At 43.2% G+C, this 14,060-nt stretch overlaps 1 protein-coding gene across 1 annotated transcript; it reads left to right on the top strand.

Moving 5' to 3' along the window:
• Positions 1-3,326: 3,326 nt before the first annotated feature.
• ALDOB (aldolase, fructose-bisphosphate B) lies at positions 3,327-12,940 on the top strand. The gene is made up of 9 exons (XM_074166003.1): positions 3,327-3,532; positions 9,379-9,500; positions 9,778-9,989; positions 10,529-10,583; positions 10,736-10,896; positions 11,119-11,202; positions 11,689-11,863; positions 12,017-12,216; positions 12,441-12,940. The coding sequence occupies exons 2-9, from the start codon at positions 9,389-9,391 to the stop codon at positions 12,534-12,536; spliced, it is 1,095 nt and encodes a 364-aa protein (XP_074022104.1). The 5' UTR covers positions 3,327-3,532; positions 9,379-9,388; the 3' UTR covers positions 12,537-12,940.
• Positions 12,941-14,060: the final 1,120 nt, after the last annotated feature.

Here is a 14,060-nt window from a genome sequence, read left to right as displayed (position 1 = left end):
GTGTTTGTTGCAGCCCACCTTTAAGACTCAAAGAACGAAGAGTAAAGTAAACCCTCCCTGCACAATACCCTCAGTGCTCTTTGTGGGCCCGAGTCACTTCTCCCCAACACGCTCCATACCTTCCCTGATGTACGTGTCTGCAGACACTGCTGTGGAGCCAGAAATACAGGCCATTTCTTTCACTGGGGTTAAAGGCCAGGCTCTCTGCACTGGAGGTGAGGGCTGCAGATGAATGGGGAAAACAAACCACTTAATAAACAATAGCTCTGATTAGATAGGGATGAACAAGCTGGACTTTGAGACAATTAAGCAAGACTGCAGAGTACAGAAAACAGGAAACATCCAGCACAGTGTGGAGAGGTGAGGAGGAGGCAGACTCTGCTCAGCTCAGGTCTGCTTTGATTAGACTTTAACCCCATCACAGAGACAGCACTCTCCCAGGGCACACAGAGCCACGCGTTTTTCATGTGGATGCATATTAGACATTCTTCCAGCTTGCAGTGTATTTTTCCATTCCATTTCAAACCCTTCTACAGGCCTGACCACATACAGAAGAGTTGATGAGATTAATAGTACTTCATTTACTGAAGTGCAGAGGGAAGCTTTAACAACTTTTTTTGTTGCTTCAACTGTTTCTTTCTTTTTCATCTTTCTTTCTCAGATGTACTGCAGTTTTCTCTCTTCACATTTACTTATTATTTGCATTTAAAATGCTAGTTAATATGCATAATTAAAGCCAAAATCAGTATCAGAATGATACTGCTAGAAATACACAGCAAAAACAGTCATCAACCTGAAGAAACATAAGCAATTCTGAAATATTTACCTGCTGCCTCTAAACCAGGCTTGCCATTGATTTTTGAGTACTTAATCCAGCAACAGTCTTCATTCAAAACTTCAATACAGAAATGACGGATTCTTTGACAGCAAGATTGGATTATAACAAGGTCAGCAATTAAATTAACGGCCACTATAAAAATGCAGTACCTGCATTGTCAACTCAAGAAAGCAAAACCACAAATTAAGACCTAAATAGTAAACCAAGACACTGTAAATACTGTTTTTAGTTGTCTTTAAAAAATTTAAATATAAACTTCTGTCAACTTTTGTATAGTAACTTCAGATGGAAAAGTCAACATCAGCAAAATCTCCAAGTCATTCAAATACAAAATTCACATATGGTGTGCCATGTTTTTGAGAGAAAATGCTAGATGCTTGTGTTTTAACATTATCCATGTCTTTTATAGCTCACCACCATTTTCTGTTTCTATGCTACAGAAGGCACAACAATCAATGTTTAAGCTCTCTTACTACTTACACATCTTGTTTGCAGTGAAGTTTCAAACAGACATTTGAGTGAGCTATAAAGATTTTTATATCGTAAGACTGTTTATATCAGCTTCCTCAATAACACATAAAAAGGCCTTATCCATGCAGAAACACTTCAATCACTGTATTTAGTTAGACATGTACTTTTTAACTCCTCAGTCCTCAGAATCTCTGCTAGGACCTGTAATCCTGGTGCTTGAAGTGCTGGATATTGGTTCAGAAGGACTAGAAAGTCATATACTAGCCATTACTCATCCGGAAATATATATAAATATATATATACACTTTTGAAAGAGTTAAGAATGCAAGGTTGGCTGCAGGGGATTATCTAAAGCACTTTCTAAACGTCAGACACTATTTTTTTCAAGAAAACTCCCCCAGGTTTTCTCTAATAGTCTGTCAGACCATATCACGAATGACATTGGGAAAGAAACACCTCCAAGTATTTCCTACCTGCCACAGCTTCTAACCGAACCAGGAACGATGGGACTCAAACTCTGATTTATCCCTGTGGCCCTGAAGAAGACCTTCTTGGTATGACACCTTCTTGGTCTCAGGACTATCTTAGATAATATATTTCATTAAAATATTTTTAATCCATACTAGATGCCTCTGTGGTGGATAAACTTTAATACACCATGGGGTTCATCCTTCTGCTAGGATGGGAGGAAGGGACTATAAAGCAAACATTGTAAATCAGGGAAGGCTTTATGTCCGTGTTATGTGCCACAGCATTCTTCAGCAAAAAGGTATGGATCGGGAAGGAGCATGTTAAAGAAAAAAAGAACAAAACACAAACACAAGGCCTTCAATTAGACTGTATCCTCAGCTTTTTCAGAGGCTTCTCTGCTGACTGTCATGGAGCGCTACTGCTGGCAGCATGTAAGCTGTTATGATTTCCCACAGGCACTGACCTTGGCAGGCAGCTCTAGAAGAGACAGGTTCAAGGAGGAAATGCCCTAATGAGGACAGTGTTGGTCAGTGAGAGGAGAAATCTGAGGTCTCACTGTGTCCATGTAAAGGCTAAAGGTATTGCCAGATGAACCAAACAAATGGAGAAACTACGTCATTCTTCATGTAAACACTGGATCTTTGTGGTAAAGACATACTAATGTCCAAGGCCACAGAGCATGTTGTTGCTGAGGGTATGATGTTTGCCTAACAGTCTGTGCACTGTACTTCTCTCCAGGAGTACTGACCTGCTGGATGGGGTTGGGGAAAGAAAATAAAAAAAAAAAAAAAGAAATCAGGCCTATCTATTTGGATTTGGTGAATAGATGTAGTGTGATTTCATATAAAGTGGAATGCTACTATACCGGTTATAGAGCATTAGCATTTTTCACAGAAAAATTTTGCTAAGCAACTGAGAAGTTTCTATGTCATTGTAACATGGGTAGGCGTTTCACTGAGATTTTGGTGGAAAAATTTGGCTTACACTTGTACACCTCAGTGTGAGTGTATTTCTTCTAATAACCGTCATTGTCATTCTCACACATATACTGCATTAAAGGAAATCAGAACTCACAGTTTCATTACCCTGATACTGTAGCATCACATTTTGCCTTTCCATATACTAATTTGAAAAGGAAAATAAGTTTCTGTGCTAAATTTTCAAGTGAGAAAAATCATTGTAACACCTAGGAAGCCACTGAGATGATGGTAACTCCTGTCAATTAAGGTTCTGTTACATTCTTTCTGCGTTTTGTATTCTACTCTTAGTTCCTCCACTGTGTAGTCTCCTAAGTGTAAGTTTCCAGAAGATCTAACCCTAAACTGAAAGTTATGCCCAAGATCCCTATAAATAATTTCCATGTTTGAAATGGAGGACTCTTGTAGTTCTTTTCAGTCCATTTTAGAAAGAGGAGGAATAATTTTAAATAACTGGAAAACATCTCAGTTTCACCATATCATGAATGGCCTTATATATATATACAGGGGAGGGGAAAGGGGAGGAACACAGGGAGCAAGACTAGGTGCCGTTGGTTGTGTGTGGTTGTGGTCTGACAGCGAATGACCAACCTTGAGCAATGACACCTCCCCAACCAGCCTGGGGAGGAGGGATAATGAAGGAGTGGAGGGAAAAAAAAAAAACACACAACCTGTCAAGAATTTTATAAAAGCTGGTGATTAGAAGGACCAGGTCTCTTCGCCTGCAACCACCTCACCACAAGCTTGTAGCAGCAGAGGCACTGTCCACAAACAAGTAAGTATAGTAATTTCATTTCTAAACTGTAAAGGTGGTATATGTATCAGCAGCTGAGACAACATTGTGTTTATCTAAAGTGGGCTTGGGGAGTTGTTTTTGGTTTTGTTTATAATTTTTTGTTCCAGGAACAGCTTGCAAAAAATAAGCACTCAGCCATTCTGCAGTGATCTTCCAATGTGACCCATTTGCTGCTAGCACTGGCTTTCTAACTTAGCTTAGTCACTCAGATCTGGAGTAAGTGAGTATGTAGTCTAAGGGGACTAGAGCAGTAACAAGCCTGCATTGTTTTCTACTGGTTTCTTTTGTATGTGTTTCTTTATGCTTGTGGAGTACATAAATTCATGTTTTGCAAGGAGACAGTGAGAATGACTGGAGAATGCAGCTGGTCCTGACAAACACCAATGCTGACAGAAGTGTAATTATGCACGTTCATTGTCCAGCTTCTTCTGAAGTATTAGTGCAGTAGCGTGGATAAGATTCTTTGGCAGGGGGTTGTAAGATAGTCTGCAGCGCAGGGAAGTAAAAGCTGCTCCTGCGTTAGGCTGTCACCTTTCAAGTTGTGAACAGCCAGCTTCAGCAAATTGCTCAACAAACTCAAATCCTCACTGAGTCTGTGATCCTCCACTGCTTTCTCAATTTTCCCATGAGCCTGGCACCCAAAACTATTTAGCCCACCTGAAACCCTCACCACCGCTTCCCGCAGCCTCGCCTGCTGGCATTACAAGACTTGAATCCCCAGGCAAGTCTGACAGCATTTTTTTACCTTCTCTGAGAAGAGCCCAGCCATGAGAGAGAAGCCGCTTCACCCTAATGACCCCACTTACTTCCAAGAAACCAGTCTCTTGCCACTTCAGCCATCTCTAGCCATTGTGAACGCTGCAGGAATGCTCTGCACTGACTGCAGAGGCCATGTCCCTGAGTGCAAAACCCCCTTTCATTCTTGCTAGAGATGAAATGGGGGTATGTTTGCTCAGAGCTCGAGTATAGCTCTGAGGCTAATGTGGGAATCAGGAGAGGGAACTGAGGGAATCTACTCCCATTGATTTGAGACAGGATGTTGAAGCAAGGTCCCTAGACAAGAGCGTGAAGATGGAAAACCCCCTTGTTCTCACCCTCATAAGAGAGAGCAAAACCAACCAGGCAATTTACCATCATATATTCCCCAAAAGACCTATCAAGTTGGTGAAATTAGTATGTGACCCAGCTCTGCAGCCTAGTCCTTGCGGATCAAGTGCTTCAGTCCCTGACTTTCTCGGTGGCATCTGCTGAACTTACTCCAGCTTGTCAATGTCTTTCCTGTACTGCAGGGGCCCAGCACTGGATGCAGTACCCAGATGTGATACAAAGAGCGCTGAGCAGAGGAGTATAATCCTTGTCCTCCCCTGGCTCTCTGGGCCAGAACCCTGCTCAGCTCACTGCCTGACAGGGCCCTGGGCCTCCTCCAAAGAGCTGCTCCCATGTCCCACTAGTCCTGGTGGGATCACTGCCAGGGATCTGCCCCACAAGCAATACCTTGCCATTTGTCCTGGCTGAACTTCATGGTGTTCCTGTTGGCCTCTTCTCGCCCCTCGTCCAGGCTCCTCTGGATGGCTGCCCAGCAATCAAGCATATCAACTAGTCCTGCCAGCTTGGTGTCTCGATAAGAATGTGCTCTGTCAGCAGGATGAGGCCAGGCTTGCCCAGCCGTTCATACCTATCAGTTTGCCCAATGTCCAAATAACCAGACTTACTTAGAAATAGCTTTTGAATGGAGCTCTGTAGATAAATGAGGCCAATAAATGGAGTTGTTCACTGTAATGAGAATATAAGGCGCGTAATTCATTATGTGTCTGTCTCTCCGATGCATACAAGTGTAAATGAAGAGTAAATCCAGCCAGGTCACAACTCTGCCTACATGTGATGGGCTAAATTTTTGAATACTTTTCATTCTCCCTATCAACTATATATATCTATTTATATATGTAACTTTTGCTTCTTCAAACCTTGCTCTTTGGAGGCAGAATCTCTTTTGTGCACAGTGCAACCACATGCACATGTGGTTTGTACTGCCAGCTGTCAGAGATGATATTTAAGGCTGTGTTTACTAGTAACTGAATGGGAAAAGCTACATGCATGGGATACAAATCATATTTTGCACTATTGGAACCAATTTTATAAAAAAAGGCAAAGAAGAGACCCAAGAAAAAAACTTAATAATTCTAATCAAATCTTTTCCCATCTGCAAACCAGGACTCAGGTGAGATTTTCTGTGAGATTAGAAAATGCCAGTCACTTGAGGTGGTTGGAAAGAAAAGTCACCAATTAATGTTTCTAAGATGACCTGAAGTGGAATGTAACAGTTTGTTCCTTTTGCTGTTCATCTTGCCTCTGCCCTTTGGTTCTCACTATTAATATTAACAGGATGCAATGCTTGTGCTGATATCCATGAAGATATTTCCCCTGCAGTCCTCCATTTTGGTAGCTGACTTCAGCAGCACAATATTTACAACTGTGCTGTCCCCTTTTCCCCCACCCCCACCTCCTGCTGGTCACAGGCTGCGGGCTGAAAAAAGAACTTTGTTTACTTAAGGAGCTGCTGAAGCCTGACAAACACTCAAGGCAGCCATAAATCTGGGGGTTTTGTGCATTCTGTGCGGTTTTATTGTTTTGGTTTTTCTTCCACTTTTAAAAAATGTTACATAAGCAGTTAACACAAAGAGAAGACATTGTATTGATACAATGTCAAATCAATGTGAAATCACTTGAGCTTGTGACACTGTGATACTAGCCCACAGCCTAAAATGGGAAATAAAGTAAAACTTATTGAAAAAACTTAGTGGTGCGACAGCTCTTAGATACTGTTACTGAGGACACCATTCCTTCAAGGTTTTTCCTGCCTGGGAAAGTTGTCAAATTAAACAAATAAAACAGAATAATAAGGCAAATAGGCTTCATTCTTGGAAGAATGAAGTGAGCTGTACAGCTTTGGCAGCCTGGGAACAACCATTTTTCCTCAGGACCAGAAAGGTGACACAACCAGCTCTTTAAGGGGGAGCATTAATGTTTATATGGATGTGCTGGCAGCTTACTCTTTACAAGGCAGCTGTATGAAGTGTTCCTGAAGTGTAAGACTTCTCCACTCCCCTTTTAGTGCTCACAGAAGTACCTTACAGCAGAGACACCCTTTCTGAATTCAACGGGGAAGATCCTCAGAGGTTATGGTCCTCCCGAAAGAATCACAGAAAAATAAACTCCTTAATCAAGGATGCCCGAACATTCTGGATCTTAGAGCTATCACTAGCTTTACAACTGCTCTTTTGCACTCGTTTCTTCACCATTTCAGTTTAGAAACACTGCATTTTATTTGTCCTTGAAGCTTAGCAGGATAGCTGGGAACCACTCACCATGTCCTTACAGATCATTTTGAGGAGCCTTTCAGCAAATTTCCACCTATTCCTTCACACTCAATGAGACACTTGGATGGAAACTGGAATTAATCTGATGTCTTCCAATTCATCATTGTGGAACAACACTGTATTGTTTCAGTCTCTCAGAGTACTCACTTGGACCAGCATTATCCACTGAAAACTCCTATTTCCGTATTTTGGCAATTTGGTTTGCAGGCTGGTTTTGAGTGATAACTGTCTCTTTGTTATCTTTATGCAAACACTGGAAACCAGCAAGACACAACAGACATTAGTCTCACTGCTTTTTGCTGGAGAGAAAGTATACCCATAATAACACAAGTGACTGATGATTTTGTAATCCAACTAGCTGGATTAAAGATTATCTGGATACACCTACTCATGCTGCAGCATACCTCCAAACTGCAACTCTGAAATCCCGTTACTGATTTAGCAATTCTTTAGCTTTGACCTTGGACAAGACCATATTCTTGCCAGATGACAATTTACCAGTCTTTTCCACAGAGACTGTGAACGACTGGAGTTCACGCTCTCCAGTCTCATCATTCTGCAAAGCAATTTATTTAACACTGCTATGTGTTTGACTGAAGTGCTGAAGTGCTTACAACACAAACTATTATTACAGTAATCATAATAACCAGCCAGTTTCCTATTTCTAAGAGACAGATCAGACACAGAAAGCAGGTGAGGGATAAGGAGGTTAGAGGTGAACTCAATTAGCTATGCTGCTAGGCCATAGTCCTTCAAGTTCTTTTAGGTGGGCTGAACAGGATAAGAGCTGGGAGTGATGGAGTTGTGGTCACCACAGTAGACGGATGCTTCCCAGAGCTCTGGCCACAGCCTGGCATACACAGAGAGGAGCTGAGCAAAGCCTACTTTTGCAGAACCACAGAAAGGCACTTCAGCACTTGGAAAAGGAGGGAACCCTCTCTCGTTTGCCCAGTCTTCATCATGCACTCCTTAAAATTCCCTCTAAACCTAGAATGACTCACCATTGATAAGTTGCATAGGATGGATTCTAGTCTCAAACAACTTACAAAAAGGCAAAGCAGACATCTGGACACTGCAATCTGACTGGTCTGTACTGGCAGACAACACCATTTAATCTTGCACAATAACATTACCAAAACCAAAGTACCTTCAACTACAAATCAGAGACACAGATTTATACCTGTCATAGTATTGTGTAAGTATTGTTGCCAGAAAATTTTGGCACCATTTGTCATGGTGCTCAGAACTCCGTTGATGTTGGCATCTACCCTATCATGAGTAGCAGCCAGGCTCCTGATCCTTTCTTCCCATTATGCCTTCAGCAGGGTGGGTAAGACAAGGATTCCCTGGCATACTATCTGTGTGCAGGGAAAGAGGATGGAGGGCTTGACTGTGTACATGCTTACATGGAGAGACGTATTGGCTGGCCATCTGTGGCACATGCTGAAATGGGAAATGGCATGTTCTTACTCCCCTGTAAGACTGAGTTTGGCAATAGAAAACACAGATGCTGCCCAGAGGGCTGCCTCTCTGGAGGAAAACTTGTTATTGGGGATTTTTTGTGTTGGTTTTAACAATGTATCTTGTGGATTTATCAAGCGCTAATAAAACATTGAGTGTTGCTTTAGCTATAGCATATGATAAACAGAGGGAAAAGAGTCAGTATAGCTCAGGCTCACAGGTTTATACAGACAAGGAGTCATTTGGAGTATTCAGATGATGTGAGAAACTGTGATTTAATGCCATATAATCAAAACTGTAATAAGATCAAGCATTTTGTCATAAAAAGACAGAACCTGGATTTCAGGTGCTGGATATCTGTAGCTGGTAAGCCTCTGCCACAGCTGAAAAGACAGAAATGGGTGGTGAACCCTTCTAAACTCTTACATAGAGTAAGCAATGCACTACAGCTCTGAAAGCAGCCGTGGGGAGGAAAGAATTACAAAGCAAGGCAGGAGGGTGGGTATGGGAGGTCCCCACCTCCCATAGCAAATACTGCCAACACAGGCTAGGGCATGGGAGAGGGGCATTGTTAGGAAAAATGTAAAGGTAAGCAATTGGCATTCCTCTCATTGGGAACAAAAAGTCATAAGTGCTTTGCAAAGAAGTTTGCAGAGTCTGCAATTAGCACACTTGTTAGTTCGATGCACACTTTTATGACAGACTGACCTTCCTTTAGTCTCTGAGCAAATCCATGCAAAATGCAGAGTCTTCACCACTTTAATTCTGGAAAGATATTTTAGGATGTGGCTCCTGCATTTCTGTCTTCTGGTTTTGCCAGACACACCAAACCATGAAGAACTCTAATGGATTTCTGGACATGCGCCGATGATAACATGGACCAGACAAGCACGGAGAGCCCACCAATAGAAATACCTGAGTGGCATCTCTGGTTCACAGTTTGTATATACAGTGTCCACCAGCTTGTAACAGTATTCTCTTCCACAGGTAAGCCAACATGACCCACCAATTCCCAGCGCTGTCTCCAGAGCAGAAGAAAGCTCTTTCAGACATTGCTCAGCGGATTGTGGCTTCAGGAAAGGGGATCCTAGCTGCAGATGAATCAGTGGGTAAGCTCTCGATATCAATCAATTAGCAGTATCCAAGATTTTTTCTCTTAATTTTGGTTCATCTTCGAAGTCAGTGGAGTAAATTAAAAACACTTAGAAACTGTTGACTGAGTGGGAACAACTCAGCCAGGCAGGGCTGCACCTATAGCAACAAAAGCTGACAAACTATGGGTTGAGAAGGGAAGCTCTGAAGTGAAGCCCCTAATTACTACATAATGGGATCAGGAGGCCAACCAAGCCTAACACCTCTCCATCTGACCTTTGTCCACCTCACTAGGTACCATGGGGAACAGGCTGCAGAGGATCAATGTGGAGAATACAGAGGAGAACCGCCGGGCTTTTCGAGAGATCCTCTTCTCTTCAGATGCTTCCATCAACCAGAACATTGGGGGAGTGATCCTCTTCCACGAGACTCTCTATCAGAAAGACAGCAGTGGAAAGCCATTTCCAGCTCTCATCAAAGAAAAAGGCATTGTGGTGGGAATAAAGGTGAATATCTGTATGCGTGTGGCTGGTAGCATACTCCAAACAGCATTTCCACTCAAAACTATATATGGGGTTGCACTTTCTCCTACCAAACACTTTTTGTTTTCTTTTTTTGTGGTTGATTTTAAAATCACTAGAGGATCTCTTCCACCATTCTCTGCATTGCTTTTGTACCACTAACCAGGGGCACATTTGTATTTGATGCAGGAACCTTTCATCCACCAATTCCCATCTACTCACCGTTCACTGCAATTAAACCCCTCCGTGCAGTAACCTAAATCCAGTCCTTTCTGCATCTGACAGAGCTCTCAAACCATTTCCTGAAGCCATCTGCACGTTGACTCTTCCTCTTATTCAGTTCACTCCTTTTCTTCCCCTTTGTCTTCCCTCTCCAACTTTGTCCTCACTTGTCCCTTTAGCGAGTTCAGCTCCATACTTTACACACAGACAGCCTGCAAAGACTAACTAGCCAGGGGTAAGAATATAAGGATGAGACCGATCTCAATCTCTCTGTAACCCTTCCCGTTTCTTGGTCTCCACAGCTGGATAAAGGCACAGCCCCCTTAGCAGGAACAAATGGAGAAACCACCATCCAAGGTAAGGAGAGCTCTAAGGAGCCTAAGGTATGACTGCTGCAGCAAAAGCTACAGGGTGACTCACCTGAGTCACAGCCTCGGCTGGTGTTATGGTACTTTTCAGAGCTATATTGAAGACCTGCTCTCAGTGAAGCACTGTTCTTTCATCTGCAGGGCTGGATGGACTAGCTGAGCGCTGTGCCCAGTACAAGAAAGACGGTGCTGACTTTGGCAAGTGGCGTGCAGTGTTGAAGATCACCAGCACAACACCCTCTCAACTTGCCATCCAAGAGAATGCCAACGCATTGGCACGCTATGCTAGCATCTGCCAGCAGGTACCTACCCTCCAGCAACCTTTCCTGAGGTGCTGTTGCCCCTTCTCATTACTCCCTGAGATAATATGCTAGGTAACTTGAAAGGTGGATCTCTGTGAGGGTTGTGGGAAAGATGAGGAAGAAGGGCAGCACAGCAAGACAGAATACCACCAAACTCAGGGTGGACAACAAGGACTGATTTTATTCCAAACTCCCCCAAATTCCTGTTTTTCTGTTTCTTAGCATGGCTTGGTGCCCATTGTGGAGCCAGAAATCTTGCCTGATGGAGACCATGATCTCCAGCGCTGTCAGTATGTCACAGAAAAGGTAAGAGATTCCTGCTCCTCTCCTCCCCTTCAAAAATCAGTAGCTAATCTTATGCAGAGTTTGTGTTCACAGATCTTAAAGAGTTTTGTCCAAAAAGGTACTTCATAACTGCATCACAAAAATTAGTTGTTCACTGTCAAATAATTAGTTAATAGCAAATGCAAGAGTAGAATCCATGCTTTTGGATTTCCACTCAAATTGACAAAATAAGCATTCTAAATCTCAAAAGAGGGATTGGGAGCAAAAAAACTTACCCCTCTTTCAGTACCTCAATTTGCATGGACAAATCCAGTACATAGAAAGAGTGGTATCTCGGTCATCTCAAAAGTAGGGCTGTCTCCAGGGCTGCAACCCCTGAGATAATTTTAATGAGGAAGTAAAGTTCAATTTGGTCTTCTCACATTCCCAAGGAATAAGCTGTCTTTTCACAGCAGGATGAGGTGAAGAGTTGAAGCAGAGGTCTGTATTCAATCCTCCTGTTTTCAGGTTCTGGCTGCCGTCTACAAGGCCTTGAATGATCATCATGTGTACCTGGAAGGGACACTGCTGAAACCCAACATGGTGACTGCTGGGCATTCCTGCCCCAAGAAGTACACCCCTCAGGACGTAGCCATAGCAACTGTCACTACTCTTCTCCGGACTGTTCCTGCTGCTGTTCCTGGTGATTCTTGATTCATTCCTATGTATCCATTCACACTGTCACTCTTGCTGGCCTTGCTCCTCCATCAGACATGCTTGCTCCTCTGGCACATAAATGTCAGGGATTGTGGTGGCTGGAGCGCTGTTTCTAAGCCTCAAAACCTCTTTCTTGCAGGAATCTGCTTCCTGTCTGGAGGTCAGAGTGAAGAAGAGGCTTCTGTCAACCTCAATGCCATGAATCAGTCTCCTTTGCCTAAGCCTTGGAAACTGACCTTTTCATACGGGAGAGCCCTGCAAGCCTCTGCCCTGGCAGCATGGGTGGGCAAAAATGAGAACAAGAAGGCTGCACAGGAGGCCTTCCGCAAGCGGGCACAGGTACAAACCTTCCCTCCAGTGCAGAGAGGAGCTGTGCACCATGAAGGGAGACATGTTGTCACCTTCCTAAGGTTCCTCTTGCTCCCAGCCCTCCTGGTGCTTCATGTTCACAAGGGATGTTATTCTGTTATTTTTGCCGTGCTTGGTTACTCCTGCTGCCTTTCTAGATCTGTCTTTCTTACTTCAAGCTAACTGGTTTCTCCCCCTTTTTGTTTCTTTTTCAGATTAACAGCTTGGCTTGCAGAGGACAGTATGTTGTGTCTGGGAAGACTGACACAGCTGCCACACAGTCACTTTTCACTGCCAGCTACACCTACTGAAAGTGCAGGAACCTTCCCTCTTCCTGTCCCTCTTCACAAGGTGGAAGTTGTTCAGAAATGAAAGAAAAAAAAATCTAATTTCCCTTACCCTAAACAAAACTGGGGATAACATAGATTAGCTTTCTACCCTTCACTCCTACAACTCACCGAGGGGATATCCTTGTTTCATCTGCCCATTCCAAGGAAGGGGAATTCTTTCCATACAACAAACAACAGCTGCCAATGAAGCACGAATCTGCTCTCCCTCTAGTTTAAACTTAGCCCCTAGAATAGTAGGCAGATTAAGTACTTCCCTAGCAATTCAAATACATACCCTTGCTCATTACCATATTTTGCAGCCAAAATCCTCAATTACAAAACCTGACTGTGTCTTCAATCATATCAATAAAAGTAATTGAAAACTAATCTCTGTCTCATGATTCTTTTTTCTGTATAAACTTTACAGCCTCTTTCACACATCTGTGGTTTTCAGTACCCTATCCAAAGATTAAGTCACAAGTATTACTGCAGGTGAACTTGGGAAACCCTGAGGAGATAAAATGGAAATAATCCAACAGTGATACATCTGGAGATGTAAATCCTGTTGACTGAAGACACTGAGAAAACTTGAGAGATGTATATGACAAGCAGGGCATTGGACTCAGGCCACAGATAAATAACACTACCATCAGAAGCTTCTCATGTTTCTGGAGAATAATGGTGGTGTCATGAGGATGTTATACACCGACTTAAGGTTGCACAGGCTGAGTTAGTGCTGTGCAAAGACTGTTTTTCCAAAGCACTTTTACGGTGTCATTTTCCACAATAATTACCATAAAACATGGAGGGAGGCATCTTGGCCCACCCTGTTGGCATAGCTTGAATAATTGGGCTGATGTTGAAGGCACAGGGTTTGACCTTTGGTATGATGCTATGTACCTGTTGAGATGTAAGATTTGCTAGCTAAAGCATAATAAGACAGGCAGAAATGGCAGAGATAGCAGACCTAAGGTTATATAAGAATATTTGCCCAGCAACACACTACACCAATCAATTAGTGACACCTTGGTGCAGCCACCAGCAAAGAACAAGCAGCCCAGAAGACCTCCCCCCATCTCCCTCCAGGGCCACCTGGGACCAACCCTGCACAGCTGAAGCTACCCTGCTCCGCAGGCTGCTCCTCCCAGCCACAGGCGCCCGCTGCTCATGCCAGCAAGGAGAGGGAAAATAGGGAAAATCACTGCCCTGTAACCATCTTGTGTTCTTTCCATTAGTAACCACTCTTTCACAGGGGCAATAAACAGCCAAACTCCTTCACATGGATCCAGTCATTGCATAATTAATGCATGCATTTAGTCTATCCTGATCTCAACCATGAAGGAAGAGCAAGTGACTTGCCAAAAAACATTCTAGAAGCTGATACTGGAGCCAGGAAAAACATCTCTTTTCTGGTTCAGTTGTGGTCCTGTAGGTGTCCAAGCACCTGAGTACAAATAAACCTCTGCTCCTGCTGAGAAGCACCCTACTGACCTACTGATCTAAGTG

This window comes from Numenius arquata, chromosome Z (assembly GCF_964106895.1).
Source record: "Numenius arquata chromosome Z, bNumArq3.hap1.1, whole genome shotgun sequence".
NCBI classification, from domain to species: domain Eukaryota; kingdom Metazoa; phylum Chordata; class Aves; order Charadriiformes; family Scolopacidae; genus Numenius; species Numenius arquata.
This window is presented reverse-complemented; position numbering and strand designations above follow the sequence as displayed.

Bases quoted from the DNA above. Each gene is read 5' to 3' on its own strand.
- ALDOB (XM_074166003.1), top strand. From the start codon at position 9,389: ATGACCCACCAATTCCCAGCGCTGTCTCCAGAGCAGAAGAAAGCTCTT. The intron at 9,501-9,777 runs GTAAGCTCTCGA...CCACCTCACTAG, and splicing joins AGCTGCAGATGAATCAGTGG to GTACCATGGGGAACAGGCTG. The intron at 9,990-10,528 runs GTGAATATCTGT...TGGTCTCCACAG, and splicing joins GCATTGTGGTGGGAATAAAG to CTGGATAAAGGCACAGCCCC.